Source organism: Narcine bancroftii, chromosome 1 (genome assembly GCF_036971445.1).
Source record: "Narcine bancroftii isolate sNarBan1 chromosome 1, sNarBan1.hap1, whole genome shotgun sequence".
Classification (NCBI taxonomy): domain Eukaryota; kingdom Metazoa; phylum Chordata; class Chondrichthyes; order Torpediniformes; family Narcinidae; genus Narcine; species Narcine bancroftii.
In genome coordinates, this window is record NC_091469.1 from 116,546,056 (window position 1) to 116,562,624 (window position 16,569).

General features: G+C 46.1%; 1 protein-coding gene across 2 annotated transcripts in view; it reads left to right on the forward strand.

The window, feature by feature from the left end:
• Positions 1-10,362: 10,362 nt before the first annotated feature.
• The window catches only part of marveld2b (MARVEL domain containing 2b), a 39,002-nt gene continuing 32,795 nt past the window's right edge, over positions 10,363-16,569 (forward strand). The window contains exons 1-2 of one of the 2 annotated variants that reach the window (XM_069936609.1): positions 10,363-10,468; positions 13,099-14,325. In XM_069936609.1, coding sequence (XP_069792710.1) covers positions 13,120-14,325 — 1,206 coding nt within the window. In that variant the 5' untranslated portion in view covers positions 10,363-10,468; positions 13,099-13,119. The remainder of the gene's footprint in view (positions 10,469-13,098; positions 14,326-16,569) is intronic. The other variant, XM_069936616.1, reaches the window with a different exon arrangement.

A 16,569-nucleotide genomic window follows, 5' to 3' on the forward strand; every position in this document is an offset into this window, starting at 1 on the left:
CAAAGCAGCCAGTGAAACAAGTACTGCAACATTGACTTAAATAAGGATTGCTCAAATATTTAATAGGAAAGAATGCAGATGAATAGGAAGAAAGGGCAGGAAAAGACGGAATTAAATTGATTTGAATTGTTTATTGCCACATACAGTGATGCAGGGTGAAAAACGTTGTTTTGCATGCTATGGAGGCAAGCCAACCTATCCTTACGTACAATGGGAGTGCAATATAAAACAAAAGTGCCAAGTATATTGTGACAGAGAAAAAAATTCAGTTAAAATAACAGTGCAAGGGAAAGCTCATTTTACATAAAAGTCCATTCAATAATGTGATAAATGCAAGAAAGAAATTGTTCTGGAATCCTCAGAATAGATTGGTTCAGCTGAAGGATTGGTTCCAATGCAGATGCAAATATAAAATGAACTATGAAAGCAGATTTTACAGTGCTTGTTTTCTGTCATGACAAAGGTTTTTTTGTCTTTAATTCTATATTGATTGCATGATGGTGGTGTGACTTCAGTCACAGCAGCAGCCGCTCTGGATCCAAGGACTGCTGTAACTAACAAGTACACGTGCTGTGCACAAACCTGGATTTGCAGTGAGCCTGGAACTGCAACTTGGATCGCCAAACAAAGAGCAGGTTGCCGAGATAAAGTCACAAGGATTGAAGCTCGACAGTCATGGAGTGAGGCCTATCGAAGAGACCAAGCTGCGGGGTAGCGTGGCAATGTGGCCTCTGCCTTCCAGGGGTGCCTGCTTCGACGGTTGTGGAAATGGTGCAACATGGTGGAGATGGAGGTGGTATCCCGACATGACCAGAATGGTGGAGCAGCGTTATCCTTGAGAAATCCCAAAGGATGTGTTGGTCATGGTCTATGTCATGAGGCCTCAAGGCGTTCGGATCGTCCGAGATTGGGGAGGGGGGGCTTTGAGGCGAACTGTTCTGTGGCCTCAAGAAATTGTGACTTGGTTGGTAGTTTCCCTTTTGAAGCTGGCAGATTTCATCATCTAAGTCCTGCCAACACCAGTAAATCAGTCCTAAGATGGCTGTGGTTGGACTTTTTGTAACATCCAAATGGAATTGCGACCGGGCTTATTTGTGTTCACGGCTTCTTCTTTGAAGTCTGGTGTTTATAGCACTTTTGTTCATTTGAAATTGGAAAGTCATTCATTGCTTCAATCGAGAGGAATGGGTTAGGGTTTAAATAATTAATGTTCTAAGTTTGATGGTCTTTGTAAAAAGACTGCCTGTCATCATTTAGATCAGTGGTTCTCAACCTTTATCTTTCCACTCACTTATCACTTTAAGTAATCCCTATGCCATCGGTGCTCTGGGATTAGTAAGGAATCGCTTAAGGTTGTATGTGAGTGGGGTGGGGTGGGGGCAAGGTTGAGAACCACTGCTCTGGACCCATTTGTTTCTGAAATATTTTGCTTGTGAAAAATTGTCATCGGCCCATTTCCTTTGGAATTATGAAACCGTGCACATAACAAGTCAATTGGGTATGATTAAAACAGTGGTCTTCAAACCTTTTTCTTCCCACCTACATACCACCTTAAGCAATCCCTTACTAATCACAGAGCACTTATAGCATAGGGATTACTTAGAGTGGTATATGAGTGGAAAGAAAAAGGTTGACAACCACTGGTTTAGGTGGTAACCAATTTATTCCTAATTGTATATTCAGCGCTTTGGATCAATGTCCATTGTGTTAAATCCACTATATAAATAAACTTCTACTACCCCTTTATGCCAAGGCTTTTTCATGACCCCCCTCTAGCTCTCTTCAGTTCCTTCTTAAGTTCCTTCCTCGCTACTTTATAATTCTCAAGAGCCTCTATTAAGTCACCTCTCATTCTTCACTCCCAAGAGAAAAATCCTAGTTCTGCTAACCCTGCCTCACAAGACATTTTCCAATCTAGGCAACATCCTGGTAAATCTCCTTTGCATCAGAAGGCCCTTTTATAGTGGAAAGAAAAAGCGATTGTAAAGACAGATGTTCTCTGCTTTTAAATCACTTCACTTACCTCCATAAAAGGTCCAAAGGCAGATTGACTAGTTGAACTTGCTCCATCTTCCATCTGTCTAGGGAGGTGGACTCAGAGGTGGAGTGAAATCGCTCCACCTCCTCCATAAAAGGAATGTCTCTGAATGTGGCTCCAAAGGGTAGGGCTGATGACGCCGTGATGACGCCATCAGCCCATGACCCAGGAACACCAATTATTTAAAACCCTTAAGGTTAATAGAGGCTATTACATTGTGTAACAGAACTGCCTGAGTCCTAAGACTGGTTGCACACATCTCCCACCTGCTCTTCAGTTGCCGTTTTCAAGTAGAGACCGTTTTCCCTTTTTGGCATGCGTGTTTGAGGTCACAGTGGCAGGCACCTCTCGCCCCACCTTCTTCAGCTCTGGAAGCCAGCTCTCGACTCAGCTCTGCAAAAAGGCACCATGGGATCCGCATTATAGGTCGTCACCATAAAAGGTAAATTCGCCCTTTTTTTTTAATTGGAGCCAGCTTTAATGCAGGGTTTCAGCATAAAAAAGGGCAATAGATTCTACATCTTTCCTGTAAGAGGTGACCAGTACTGAACACAATATTATAAGTGTGATCTCACTTGAGATTTAGACTTTACTTCATGACTCCTGAACTCAATCCCCCAACTGATGAAGCCCAGCATATCATAGACCTTCTTAACTGTTCTATCTACATGTGTGGTGACCTTGAGAGATCTATGGATTTGGAGACCCAAGGACCATCTATTCTTCCACACCATTAAGTATCCTAATATTAACATGTACTCTGCCTTCAGATTTGACTTACCAAAATGCATCACCTCACACTTACCCAGATTAAACTCCATTTTCCACATCTCTGCCCAACTCTGCATCCTGTCTATACCGTTGTCACCTATGACAGCCTTCAACACTATTCGCACACCTCCAACCTTCATATCATATGCAAATTTACTGACCCATCCCTCTACTTCTTTGTACAGGTCATTTATAAAACTCACAAAAAGCAGTGGCACTGAACAGATCCCTGTGGTGCTCCACTCAGCAATTTCCATCCACTACTGCTCTCTGCTTTCTATAAGCAAGTCAATTCTGAAACCATTCAGCCAAGGTTCCATGGATTCCATGCTTCATGACTTTCTGAACGAGTGTCCCATGGAGGACTTTCTCAAATACCTCACTAAAATCCATATACACCATATCCTCTGCCCTAATTTCATCTATTTCTTTTGTTACTTCCTCAAGAAACTCAATTAGATTCATGAGGCACGACCTTCCCCTCACAAAGTCATGCTGGCTATCCTTGAGAAGACTGTATAAGACTGTATAATTCCTGTCCTTAAGAACCCTCTCCTGAGGAGTCACGTGATGGAGTAGTGGCCAGTAGGAGAATATCAGCCTCTCTAGAAAAGAAGAAATAAAGTGAAGAAAACGCAAACTTCAAGAAACACAAAACACAACAAATAAATAAAATGGCTCATTGAGCCAAACAGAAGCGCGCAACTGCGCATACCAAGGAAAAGGAAAACACCGACAGGAGGGGTCCCAGCTGTGGAGTGAACCTACACAATGCGACCAGCTGAGAGATGCCTGACAGTAGGGCTCTCAGCTGGAAGCAACGGGAAAGAAAGTTATAAGAAAGAAAAATAGCAACAGGAGGCCCAACAGATAACTAGCCCAGAAGAAGAGGACCAACAACAAGAAGCTATGCAAAAGAACCCTCTCCAATAGTTTACCTCTCCAATGATGTAAGACTCATTAGTCTATAATTCCTTGGTTTCTCCCTATTATCTTTTTTAAGCAAGAGGACCACATTTGTCATTCTCCAATCATCCGGCATCTCCCCTGTGACCAAAGAGAATGCACAGATCATTGCTCATGCCCCAGCAATCTCTTACTTCCCTTCCAATTGCAACCTTGGGTATATTTCATCTGATCCCAGAGAAATATCAATCCTACTGTTTTTAAGATCTGATACTTCTTCTTTCTTAATCTCAAGATGGACCAGCATGTGAGCTTGTTCTATTCTGACCTCACCTTGACCAGGTGTTGTGTTGAGAAGAGTATCAGGTTTGGTGGGTTCACAGAGGGATGAGTCTGGACACAAGCATTACAATCAAATGTAACTTTAATTAAAACACAGGAAACAAACAGGGGAGATGGTTAAATAGTACACAATTACTAATTCACAAAAGCGATGACACAGACATTCACCTCAGGCATCCATTGGACTCTGACAATGGTAAACCTATATTCGACCCTGGTCTCACACTGTTTCACTTATGTGATGATATAGATGTTGACCTTGGACATCAGTTGGACTCCAACAGTGGTACCTATATTCGACCCCGCTCACACACTATAAACAGGGATTCCTTCACATCCTCCCAGTTCCCTGATCAATGGGGGTGTGGCTCTACTGCAAGTATTGATCTATTGCAATACTATGCCTCAGCTTCAGTGCAGCGCACACCTTACCCATGACCCTTCCAGAAACATCCACAGTACCGACCTGGCATGGAGCGGTGTCTGGGGCTTGGATCATGACAAAGAGAGAGTGAATGTGTTGGTGCTAAATAGAGTGCTAATCTCTGCTTCTAGACAACAGCAAGTGTACACTAATTAGTGGCTGGAGTCCAACCTTGATAGACAGGTAATGTGACTTCTGAATAAGTTCCAGTTAGGGAGGACACGTGATCCAGACAGGCGGGGAGGTTATGCTTCCTCCACACACAACACCAATGTCCTTTTCTCTGGTGAATACTGAAGGAAAGTATTCATATAGAACCTCTTCAACCTTCTCCACCTCCAGGCATATGTTGCCTCCTTTATCCTTAAGTGGCCTACCTTCACACTTGTCATCCTTCTGTTCTTCATGTATGCATAGAATGCCTTGGGGATTTCCTTAATTCTATGTGCGAAGGCCTTCTCTTTCACCCTTCCAGCTCTCCTTTCTCAAGTTCCTTCCTTCTTCTTTGGCTTGGCTTCGCGGACGAAGATTTATGGACGGGGTAAAAAGTCCACGTCAGCTGCAGGCTCGTTTGTGGCTGACAAGTCCGATGCGGGACAGGCAGACATGATTGCAGCGGTTGCAAGGGAAAATTGGTTGGTTGGGGTTGGGTGTTGGGTTTTTCCTCCTTTGCCTTTTGTTCGTGAGGTGGGCTCTGCGGTCTTCTTCAAAGGAGGTTGCTGCCCGCCAAACTGTGAGGCGCCAAGATGCACGGTTTGAGGCGTTATCAGCCCACTGGCGGTGGTCAATGTGGCAGGCACCAAGAGATTTCTTTAGGCAGTCCTTGTACCTTTTCTTTGGTGCACCTCTGTCACGGTGGCCAGTGGAGAGCTCGCCATATAACAGGATCTTGGGAAGGCGATGGTCCTCCATTCTGGAGACGTGACCCATCCAGCGCAGCTGGATCTTCAGCAGCGTGGACTCGATGCTGTCGACCTCTGCCATCTCGAGTACTTCGACGTTAGGGGTGTAAGCGCTCCAATGGATGTTGAGGATGGAGCGGAGACAACGCTGGTGGAAGCGTTCTAGGAGCCGTAGGTGGTGCCGGTAGATGACCCATGATTCGGAGCCGAACAGGAGTGTGGGTATGACAACGGCTCTGTATACGCTTATCTTTGTGAGGTTTTTCAGTTGGTTGTTTTTCCAGACTCTTCTGTGTAGTCTTCCAAAGGCGCTATTTGCCTTGGCGAGTCTGTTGTCTATCTCATTGTCGATCCTTGCATCTGATGAAATGGTGCAGCCGAGATAGGTAAACTGGTTGACCGTTTTAAGTTTTGTGTGCCCGATGGAGATGTGGGGGGACTGGTAGTCATGGTGGGGAGCTGGCTGATGGAGGACCTCAGTTTTCTTCAGGCTGACTTCCAGGCCAAACATTTTGGCAGTTTCCGCAAAGCAGGACGTCAAGCGCTGAAGAGCTGGCACTGAATGGGCAACTAAAGCGGCATCATCTGCAAAGAGTAGTTCACGGACAAGTTTCTCTTGTGTCTTGGTGTGAGCTTGCAGGCGCCTCAGATTGAAGAGACTGCCATCCGTGCGGTACCGGATGTAAACAGCGTCTTCATTGTTGGGGTCTTTCATGGCTTGGTTCAGCATCATGCTGAAGAAGATTGAAAAGAGGGTTGGTGCGAGAACACAGCCTTGCTTCACGCCATTGTTAATGGAGAAGGGTTCAGAGAGTTCTTCCTAATTACCATATAATTCTCTGTAGCCCTTCCTGCATCCTATATTTAACATATGCTTTCTTCTTCCTCTGTTTTGTCAACCACAGTTCCCTTTTCATTGTCTCATTGAGACAAACCTGTCCAGAACCTGCATCCTACCCTTTGGGTGTGACTGTCCATCACTAGTTTCTGCCTCCCAAATGATCTAGAGTTAATCCAGTTCCAGTTTCCTAACTTGGTATGTAAGAATGAACCTCTTACAGGTGCAGTCATCAGGGACAACTGTGCTCTCCCAGATTTCCCACATCCTGCAATCAAAGTATTCCACTGCCCTAGTTCCCAACCCCACTACCTACTCTATTACAATGCAAAGATTATACCTTTCATATATCCTCTACTTACTAAAGCTACTTGAGTCAAAGCCTCTGATCCCCTAAACCCCACTCCCACCCCTGACCACTCCCAACTGGGTGCTCTTTTTGAGCTTACTTACTTTTTATTGGCTATAGTGAATTGGTCAATGGAAAAATGTAAATGAGCACCTATTTCTCCCAATTCTTTTTAAGTTCTTTTCCTCCCCGGCTCAGCTCTCGCTTGCAGTCCCTGATGGGTTTTAGTCTGCTCAAGTCTACTCCTTCATCCTCAATGTCCCCTACTGCTTGGACAGAGCAAGAATAGTCTTCCCCTGATCTTTAACTTTCATCCCACCAACTTCTATATTCAATGGATTATCATTTGCATTTTCTGTTTGCTCCAACGAGAGTCCACCACCAGACACATATTCCCCGCCACTCCCCTTTCAACGTTGCAGAGTGACCATTCACTTCACAATTCCTTGGTCCATACCATCCTAAACCTACTACTCCCATTTTTTGACACTTTCCCAAGCAACCACAGGAAATGATTCAAGATTCAAAATGTTTTGATTGTCATGTAATAAAACAGAAAATGTTTTACACAAAATTTAATATTACACAAAATTTCCTTTAGTCACCATTGTCTGGTGCCCCTTACAGAAAGAGAAGGAAAACAGAGTCCCTTCAGAGTCACTATGTATCTGTGCCTCCTGCAGCCACATAGTCTCTTGTTCTCTTCATTGGCAACCCAAACTCAAGATCTAAACCTCCAATATGATTAAGAAGCCTTCAATACCCGAGGCTATTTTTGAGAGCTCTTCTTGCCCTCAGCACCCTTTCAAATCTATCTTTTCACCTCTTCCCTTCCCATCATCCAGGGATCCCAACATTCCTTTCAGGTGAAACAATGATTCACATTGTCTTCAGTGTTCAATTTAGAAGGCACAGTGTGAACAATTGCGACCATTTTGTGATCAGTCAGTAGGAGTGAGCCTGAAGTTCCAGATGTCTGCTACTTTAGTTCACCTTTCACTCTCATTCTGACCTCTCTGACAGTGGACTACCATATATTTCATCCGGATGGACAGAGTTTGTTTGATTTATCATCTTTCTCAATTTTAATTGCAGCTTTCTCACTGCTTGTCCCATCATTCAACATCTTGCCCATCTCCCCAATAAATACCAAATTAAAATTTGATATATAAATGATATTCAAAGCGCCTGTTAAACTGACTGAAGTTGCTTCAGTTACAGCGATAACAGATAAGCATTTTCTCTTCTGAAGGCATGCATGTAATATAAGAATAAAGTTGTTACCTGTGTCAGTCGAAAATGCAAAAAGCAAAGAATGGCACCTTACAGCGGTGACGCTTTGCATACAGTTCCAAAGGGAATCATCAGATATTTCCATGCAGAACTATTACAACTTGAACCTCTAGCCACAAATATCAACTTACCAGTAAGTAATGCTGAAACAAGGATGTTGGTAGATCCAATGATTGTCGGGAATGGAAAACTCCGACGGACCATGGGCTATAGATCAAACTAAGATACCAAGCCATGAGGCTTCTGCTCCCTATCATCCTCCTGGCCAAAGTAAAATCTTTAGAAAATAAACAGAGCTAGATTACAGCAACTGAAGAACATCAGGGAGTGCCGTGTGTTGTGTTTCACCAAGACATGGCTGAATGAGGGCATTCCGAACACAGCAGTACAGCCCACTGGCTTCACTCTCCACCATGCAGACTGCTCAGCATCAGGAAAAACCAGAGGAGGTGGTATTTGCATCATAATTAGTTCATTGTGGTGCAGATGTGATAGTCATGTCCCAATCCTGCTCCCCCGGTCTGGAACATCTGGTGATCAAGTGTCGCCCATTCTACCTGCTGGGGGAGTTCGACGCCATCATCCTGGTTGCTGTAGACATTCAGATTCAGTCCCAGACTAACATCAGGCTTGAAATGGAAGGGCTGAGCACTGTGATTAATAGCCATGAGACAAATATACGTATGCCTTCCCAATCATTGTAGGTGACTTCAACCTGGCCAACCTGAAGAAGTCTCTAACAAACTATCAACAACACATTACCTGCAAAATCAGGGGGGTCAACATACCTGACCACTGCTACACCAGCATAAAGAACCCTATTGAGTCATCTCACGATCACACTTTTCCAAGTCTGATCACCTGGCTGCAAATCTACTTCCAGCATACAAGCAGAGACATCCATGCAGAAGCCTATGATCCTGTACCAGTGGTGAAGTCAGTGAAAGTATGGTTGAGAGAAGTAGAGGAGTGCCTGCAGGACTGAGTTGACTGGACCATATTCAAGGTCTTATCTTGAAACTTGGATGAATATCCTACAGCACTGACTTCATCAAGATCTGCATGGATGAGTATGTGCCCATGCGTGAGTACCTCAACCAGAAGCTGTGGATGAATCACAAGATTCACAACCTGCTGAGGGTGAGGTCGATAGGGTTTAAGATTGGTGTTCCAGATCTCTACAGAAAGTTCAGGTATGACCTACAGAGGCAGCAGAGGCAATACCATGGGAAGCTTGAGACAGAATCAGATTCTTGCCAGCGAAAGCAGGGATTGCAGCCCATTACATCCTACAGGGCAAAGCCGAGCACTATAAATGGCTGTGATGTTTCACTACTTGAACACCTTTTATGCTTGGTTTGAAAAGAAGAACTCAAAGGTTCTAATGAGAATCCATGCAGAAGCCAATGACCCTGTGATATCTGTCTCTGAGTCCATCCTGATGGCATACCTGCCAGGGTACTGAAAATCTGTGCCAAACAACTAGCTGAAGTGTTCTCAGACATTTTCAATCTCTTACTGCTGCAGTTGGAGGTTCCCACCTGCTTCAAAAGGGCATTAATCATCCCAGTGGCAAAGATGAGCAGAGTGAGCTGTTCAATGATTATTGCCCAGTTGCACTCACATCTACTGTGACAAAATGCTTTAAGCGAATCAACTCATACCCAAGTAAAGATCTAGACCTGCTACAATTCGCCTACCGCCACAATTGCTGAACAACAGATATAATCTCACTGGCTCTCCACTCACCCTGGATCACCTAGACAATAGCAACACATACATCAGACTACTTTTCAACGATTACAGATCAGCTTTCAACACCATCACAACCTCAGTACTAGTCAACAAGCTCCAGATCCTGGGTCTCTGCAACTGGATCCTTGACTTCCTCAGTCGGTATGAATGAAAACGTCGCTCCATTAAGGACATTGGCATCTTAGTTTGCCTTTAAGGACATCCACAAGAGGTCTTAAGAAAGCAGCCTCCATCCTCAAGGACCTTCACCATCCAGGCCAGGGCCTCTTCACACATTGCTACCATGAGGAAGGAGGTACAGGAGCCAGAAGACAAATATCCAAGGGTACAATGACATTTTGTTCCCCGCTGCCATCAGATTTTGGAATGGACAATGAACTACTGACACGACCTCACTTTCTTGCCTTTGGACTCATTTTTAAAAAATGTAATTTATCGCAAGATTTGCGCTTTGATGCTGCTGTAAAATAACGAATTTTGTGACATGTTCATGACAATAAATTCTGATTCTTCTGCAAGCCAAGTTCCCCTTTTCCTTGTTGACTGCACTTCTCAACAGCATCAGGGGGAAAAAAAACATTAAAAAGGATGAACCCGTCACGCCAGAGGTTTTGTGATTAAAGAGAACACGGGGGTCGCGGCAGCCACAGACGGCCGACCTTGTCGTCGCACCTCACAACACCTGGACAGGTCTCGGCGTGACGTCAGTCTCGGGCTGAGCGGGTCACATGACGGGGAATTCCGCCATTTTTTTTCGTGTGGGCAGGGAAGGTGGGACCGACAGGTGAGGAGCGAGTCGAGTTGACAAAGGCAGGATTTTCCTTTCGGTCGACGTGTTCGCGGGAAGATTGTGAGTAAAAATAAATAACAAAGGGCAGGGGCCTCGGGGAGCGATTTGGTGCAGGGGTTTCGGGGGGGAGGAGGGCGCGTGCCGCCGCGTTGCCTGACGACCGAGCGCGCCTCCGCGGAGCTGGGGCTGGGGCTGCAGGCGCTGCTCGCAGTTCCAGGTGGCCTCTGCTGCTTCGCAGAACTCCTGTCTCTTTGGAAAGTTTCAGCACCGCATTGTTTATTGCATAGAGTTTGTGGGATGATGTGTTTGCATTGGAGATCGTTTATAAAAGATATCCTTTCATGCTGACCCCAGATTTGGCAATTTTTGGACCAAAATCCTTGTGTTCAACAGAACAGGTTACAGTTGACTTGATTGAAAATTCAGCTTCTAAATGTTAAATTCTAATATTTGGAGAGTTAACCAGTAAGAACTGGTCGATTCGTCCTTTGAAGTGAGGAAGATGGAGAGAGAATTAAATGAAAGAACAAGGACCTGACAGATGACAGACAATTAAGACTGAAGACACAAATATTGGTATACTTTTTAACTAGTGAGATTGAAAATTCAGCTTGTAAATGTTAAATTCTAATATTTGGAGAGCTAACCAGTAAGAACTGGTCGATTTTGTCCCTTGAAGTGAGGAAGATGGAGAGAGAATTAAATTAAAGAACAAGGACCTGACAGATGACAGACAATTAAGACTGAAGACACAAATATTGGTATACTTTTTAACTAGTGAGAGATTGAAAGAGGTTGCTATTTAGAGGAATTTGTGTTCTTCTATGTACATTGGGCACTGCATGCATATTGTAAGCACATTTTCTTATACAGGTCCAGAGAATCCTTAAAAAGAAGGCTGCAATAGTCTGGACTTTCCTATATGAGGATGTAATTGTTCGGGTTTAGCTAACAGTTTATCATTGTCCTCAGCAATTTCTGTTTTCATCTGACATCGCCAAAACTTGCATTTTAAAAACAAGATTGAAGCCTGTGAGGTGATCTCATTGAAACATACAAAATTCTCATTGGAGTTGATGGGTCAATGTGTTGTTTGCCTTGGCTGCAGTGCATTATACTAATGCAGTCATAATATTAAAATAAGCCATTGTTAAGTCAGTTAGATAAGTAAGTTCTTTACCTAGATTGGAAGCCTTTGGAGCCCTGTATGCAAGAGGCTCCTTGAGAATCAGCCATTAAATAGGTTGTACATTTCCATGTTAAGGGAATTAAGAGATGAGGTTTGTGTTGGGAGGGGGACTTTTTAAAAATATATATAGATTGGCAGGATCTTATTGAATGGAGAGAAGTTGACAGCCATTTGGTTTTCTTGCTCTTGTTTCTGTTCTTCCTTTATGAGAATTTGATTTCCTTGTTGTAATCATGTTCCATCCCAGAACACATCTCTTGTGTTTGAACATTTAATTTGATATTTAACAAACACAACAGAGTAGCAGTGACTCAACACAGGTGCTCTGCACATTTGGAAATTGGGGACAACCCACAAGTTTCTGCTTGTCCTGATTTTAATGGCATATTTATTTTTGCTCATAACTTCTTTTGCACTTAGTATTATTGCAAGTCATTAATTGTATTCTCCAGTCAGAATCACTTTACATTTCTGTGATGTCACTGGTTCATTGGTTACAGGGATAGATAGTGAAATTCAATGGGATTGAAGTCCGATTCAAAATTTGAACTTGAAAACACGAGACATGCTGTGATCTGGAGCAAAAACATGAATTGCTAGAGAATTCAGCGGGCTCCATCTGTCTGTTTCAGGTCAACACCCTGCATCAGAATTGAGAGCAGAGAAGATAACAGGTATAGAGGAGAGAGTAGGTAATGGTTAGAAAAGGAGTGAAGAATGATGGAGCCAGTTGGGGGAAAGTTAGGGATGGATTGGAAACTGAGACATGATTGATGTGTGGAATCATACAAAACAAAAGGCACGTGGAACTGGGATGGGAAGGTGAAGAATGAAGATGGAGGCAGTTATTGGAGGATGATAAATGATAACACAGGTGCTAACCACTTCTGGAATGTGATGAGGAAGGCGATGGAGGGGAGAATTGAAAGACAAATTGAACCAGATGGGGGAGGGAAGCCGATGGGTGAAATATGAGGAGTAGGGGAGGGGATGAAAATGATGAGAGCTGAAGAGGTATGTGAAAGAAGGCAAAAAATGGGAGTACAGAAGGAGCAAGATGGGGGAAAAACAGGAGGTGAGGGGTAACTGAAATTAGAAAATTCATTGTTGGTATCATTGGGTTGTAGCCTAAATAGGCTGAAAATGAGGTGTTGATTCTCTAGTTTTGTTGGGCCTTACCCTGGCAATGAAAGATGGCTGGTCAGTTCAGAAATGGGGAGGGAGTTCAAATGAGATGCAACCAGATCTCCTGCAAGGGTTGCATTATCTGTGCTTGGTCTCGTCTATGCAGAAGAGATGACAATGGATGTTGTAGACAAGGTTAAAGGAGGTGATTGAACTAATGTAAATAGAGACTTGTGTGAGAAGTGACACAGGACTGTTTTCAGGCAGCATCTCAGCAACAGACATTTCCACAAGTTGAAATTGTGGGAGAAAATGAGAAATTGTACAGCAGAATAATTGGAGGTACATAAATTAAAATGGATATGGTTTTTTTTAGTTGCAGGAAAAATTTGTACTGATGTCTTCGGGAGCATCTTCAGGACAGAGATCCAGAACTTCCCATGAAACTCGTAGGAATCGAGAAAGGGTCACCCAATATGATGAGGTTCCTCGAGAAAATCAGACGTTGCATCCACCTCTCAAGGAGAACATTCTCCCTTCATCTGGCACTAAAATTCTGAAAGATTCTGATTTAGCAGTGAGTGCAGATCCACTGCCCCCACCACCTTTACCTCTGCAACCACCTGTTGGTCCTGAATTTTATTTGCATGAGGACGATGAACCGGTAACTGCTCTGGAATTGAAACCAGTAAGACGTTTCATTCCAGATTCTGTGAAAAACTTGTTCAAAGGTAAAAATGACAATCAGTTGGTGAATATGTCATCTATCAATCACAGTAACGGAGTAGAGTGCTCGCCACCTGCCTCCCCAACACCTTCTGTTCGAGAAGAATTCAAATTAGAAGGACAGAAATCAGGTGCAAGTTCTTACAGGGATCCATTTGGAGGCTCTGGGGGAAGCTACAACTCTCGGAAAGAAGTTGAAGCTATGCTTCCGCGAGATCCCTATGATTCGTTAGATCGTCAAACCCGCACAGTGCAGAGCTACAATGAGAAGGTGCAGGAATACAACTTGAAATACTCCTATATGAAATCATGGGCTGGATTTTTGAGGATCTTGGGCGCAGTTCAGTTGCTGTTTGGAGCAGCTGTATTTGCCTGTGTTTGTGCCTACATCCACAAAGACAATGAATGGTACAATATGTTTGGCTACTCCCGTCCATATAGTCATGCCGCCAATAGTTTGCGAGGAGGCTACTATTACGATGGGCCAAAGACTCCTTTTGTTATTGTTGTTGCAAGCTTGGCATGGGTAATTACCATTATTTTACTTGTGCTGGGCATGTCCATGTACTATCGCACTATTTTGCTTGATTCCAACTGGTGGCCATTGACTGAATTTGCCATAAACGTTGTCCTTTTTATCCTCTTTCTGGCTGCTGCTATAGTGTATTTAAATGATATGAACCGTGGTGGCCTTTGTTATTATCCGCTCTTCAATACTCCACTGAATGCTACATTTTGCCGTGTAGAAGGGGGACAAATCGCTGCAGTCATCTTCCTGTTTACTGCCATGTTCCTGTATCTCATCAGTTCCATTGTGTGTCTAAAGCTGTGGAGGCAAGAGGCAATAAGGAGACAACAAAACTATGAGGAGTTTAAGGTAATGAACTGAAGCCATTTTACAAAGTATGTACATTTTGCAATATATATATATATTTTTTTTTAAAGTTTCATGATGGGATGAGGGATAGGAAAGAATATTTTCGTTAATGTGCTTTGAACAGCCAAGTATGCTGAAGTGTTATGCAGTTCTGGTCAGTCATGATTGCATTAGAGAAGATTGACCAGAATATTGCCTGGTATTGGATGTTTCAAATAGGAAGAAAGATTGGAGCAGGGTGAGTTTGTTTTCCTTTGAGCAGAGGTGATGAGCGGGGCACCTGATGGAGATGTATAGATAAATGTGGGTAACTTTTCATCACAACAAAGTTGTCTAAAAGTAGAAGAAATTGGTTTAAGGTCAGATGACATAGGCAAGCAGTTGTATTATCAAGGGTTAAAAAGCTGAGGACCAAGTGGCATTAGTTTAGATGGGGCCTTATGCTCAGCATGGACGTTGAAGGCTGAAGAGCCAATTTTGGTGCTGTATGACTACTGTTTTTAACGTGCACTGAAATATTTAATATAATTTATATTGTTCCGCTAAATTGCTTGGACTTCAAGATTCAATTTATTATCATATACTACGTGAAATTTCTTTTTGCCTGCTGCATGGCAGACAGATTCGCCATCGGCAGGAATTGCCTAAGCACCAATTTCAGATTTGCAGTCAGACAGAGGAAAACAAAAGAGTGTGGTGTCCGTCCGCCCGGAGTCCCCGAGCGTCCGTCCCCCCGGAGTCCCCGAGCGTCCGTCCCCCCGGAGTCCCCGAGCGTCCGTCCCCCCGGAGTCCCCGAGCGTCCGTCCCCCCGGAGTCCCCGAGCGTCCGTCCCCCCGGAGTCCCCGAGCGTCCGTCCCCCCGGAGTCCCCGAGCGTCCGTCCCCCCGGAGTCCCCGAGCGTCCGTCCCCCCGGAGTCCCCGAGCGTCCGTCCCCCCGGAGTCCCCGAGCGTCCGTCCCCCCGGAGTCCCCGAGCGTCCGTCCCCCCGGAGTCCCCGAGCGTCCGTCCCCCCGGAGTCCCCGAGCGTCCGTCCCCCCGGAGTCCCCGAGCGTCCGTCCCCCCGGAGTCCCCGAGCGTCCGTCCCCCCGGAGTCCCCGAGCGTCCGTCCCCCCGGAGTCCCCGAGCGTCCGTCCCCCCGGAGTCCCCGAGCGTCCGTCCCCCCGGAGTCCCCGAGCGTCCGTCCCCCCGGAGTCCCCGAGCGTCCGTCCCCCCGGAGTCCCCGAGCGTCCGTCCCCCCGGAGTCCCCGAGCGTCCGTCCCCCCGGAGTCCCCGAGCGTCCGTCCCCCCGGAGTCCCCGAGCGTCCGTCCCCCCGGAGTCCCCGAGCGTCCGTCCCCCCGGAGTCCCCGAGCGTCCGTCCCCCCGGAGTCCCCGAGCGTCCGTCCCCCCGGAGTCCCCGAGCGTCCGTCCCCCCGGAGTCCCCGAGCGTCCGTCCCCCCGGAGTCCCCGAGCGTCCGTCCCCCCGGAGTCCCCGAGCGTCCGTCCCCCCGGAGTCCCCGAGCGTCCGTCCCCCCGGAGTCCCCGAGCGTCCGTCCCCCCGGAGTCCCCGAGCGTCCGTCCCCCCGGAGTCCCCGAGCGTCCGTCCCCCCGGAGTCCCCGAGCGTCCGTCCCCCCGGAGTCCCCGAGCGTCCGTCCCCCCGGAGTCCCCGAGCGTCCGTCCCCCCGGAGTCCCCGAGCGTCCGTCCCCCCGGAGTCCCCGAGCGTCCGTCCCCCCGGAGTCCCCGAGCGTCCGTCCCCCCGGAGTCCCCGAGCGTCCGTAGATTCACCTCCAGTGCTTCTGCAGCTCCTGCAACCACACAGAGTCCAGTCCAAAGCATTGGCAACCCGAGCTCCAGATCCAAACCTCTGACGCGGTTAGGAACCCTTCAGCGCCCTTGGCACCTCCTCACATCCATGTTCTGAATCTTGTACCCACCAGCCAGTTCGAGCCAGTCTCCACCAGTGCACAAGTCTCCTGACAGCAGCCCACAGTTTCTGCAGGTTCCTCACCTTGAGTCGCCAGCAGCCTGCTGCATGTACTGGTCGATCAGCCGTAGGGCCCCTCACTGGTCCACTGCTGTAATCACCATAACCGTGCGTCATCTTCACTTCTCCTTCTCAGATGGGGTGGGGGGTGGGGGTGATCTTCCTGTCCTCTGGTGCCCTCCTCCATTTCCCAACTTTCCCGGAGACTGCGGCCCTTTGTGGCTCCTGCCATCTTGGATGCAGACCCGCAGTCGTGGTATTTCAAATAAACCTCTGTTGGCTC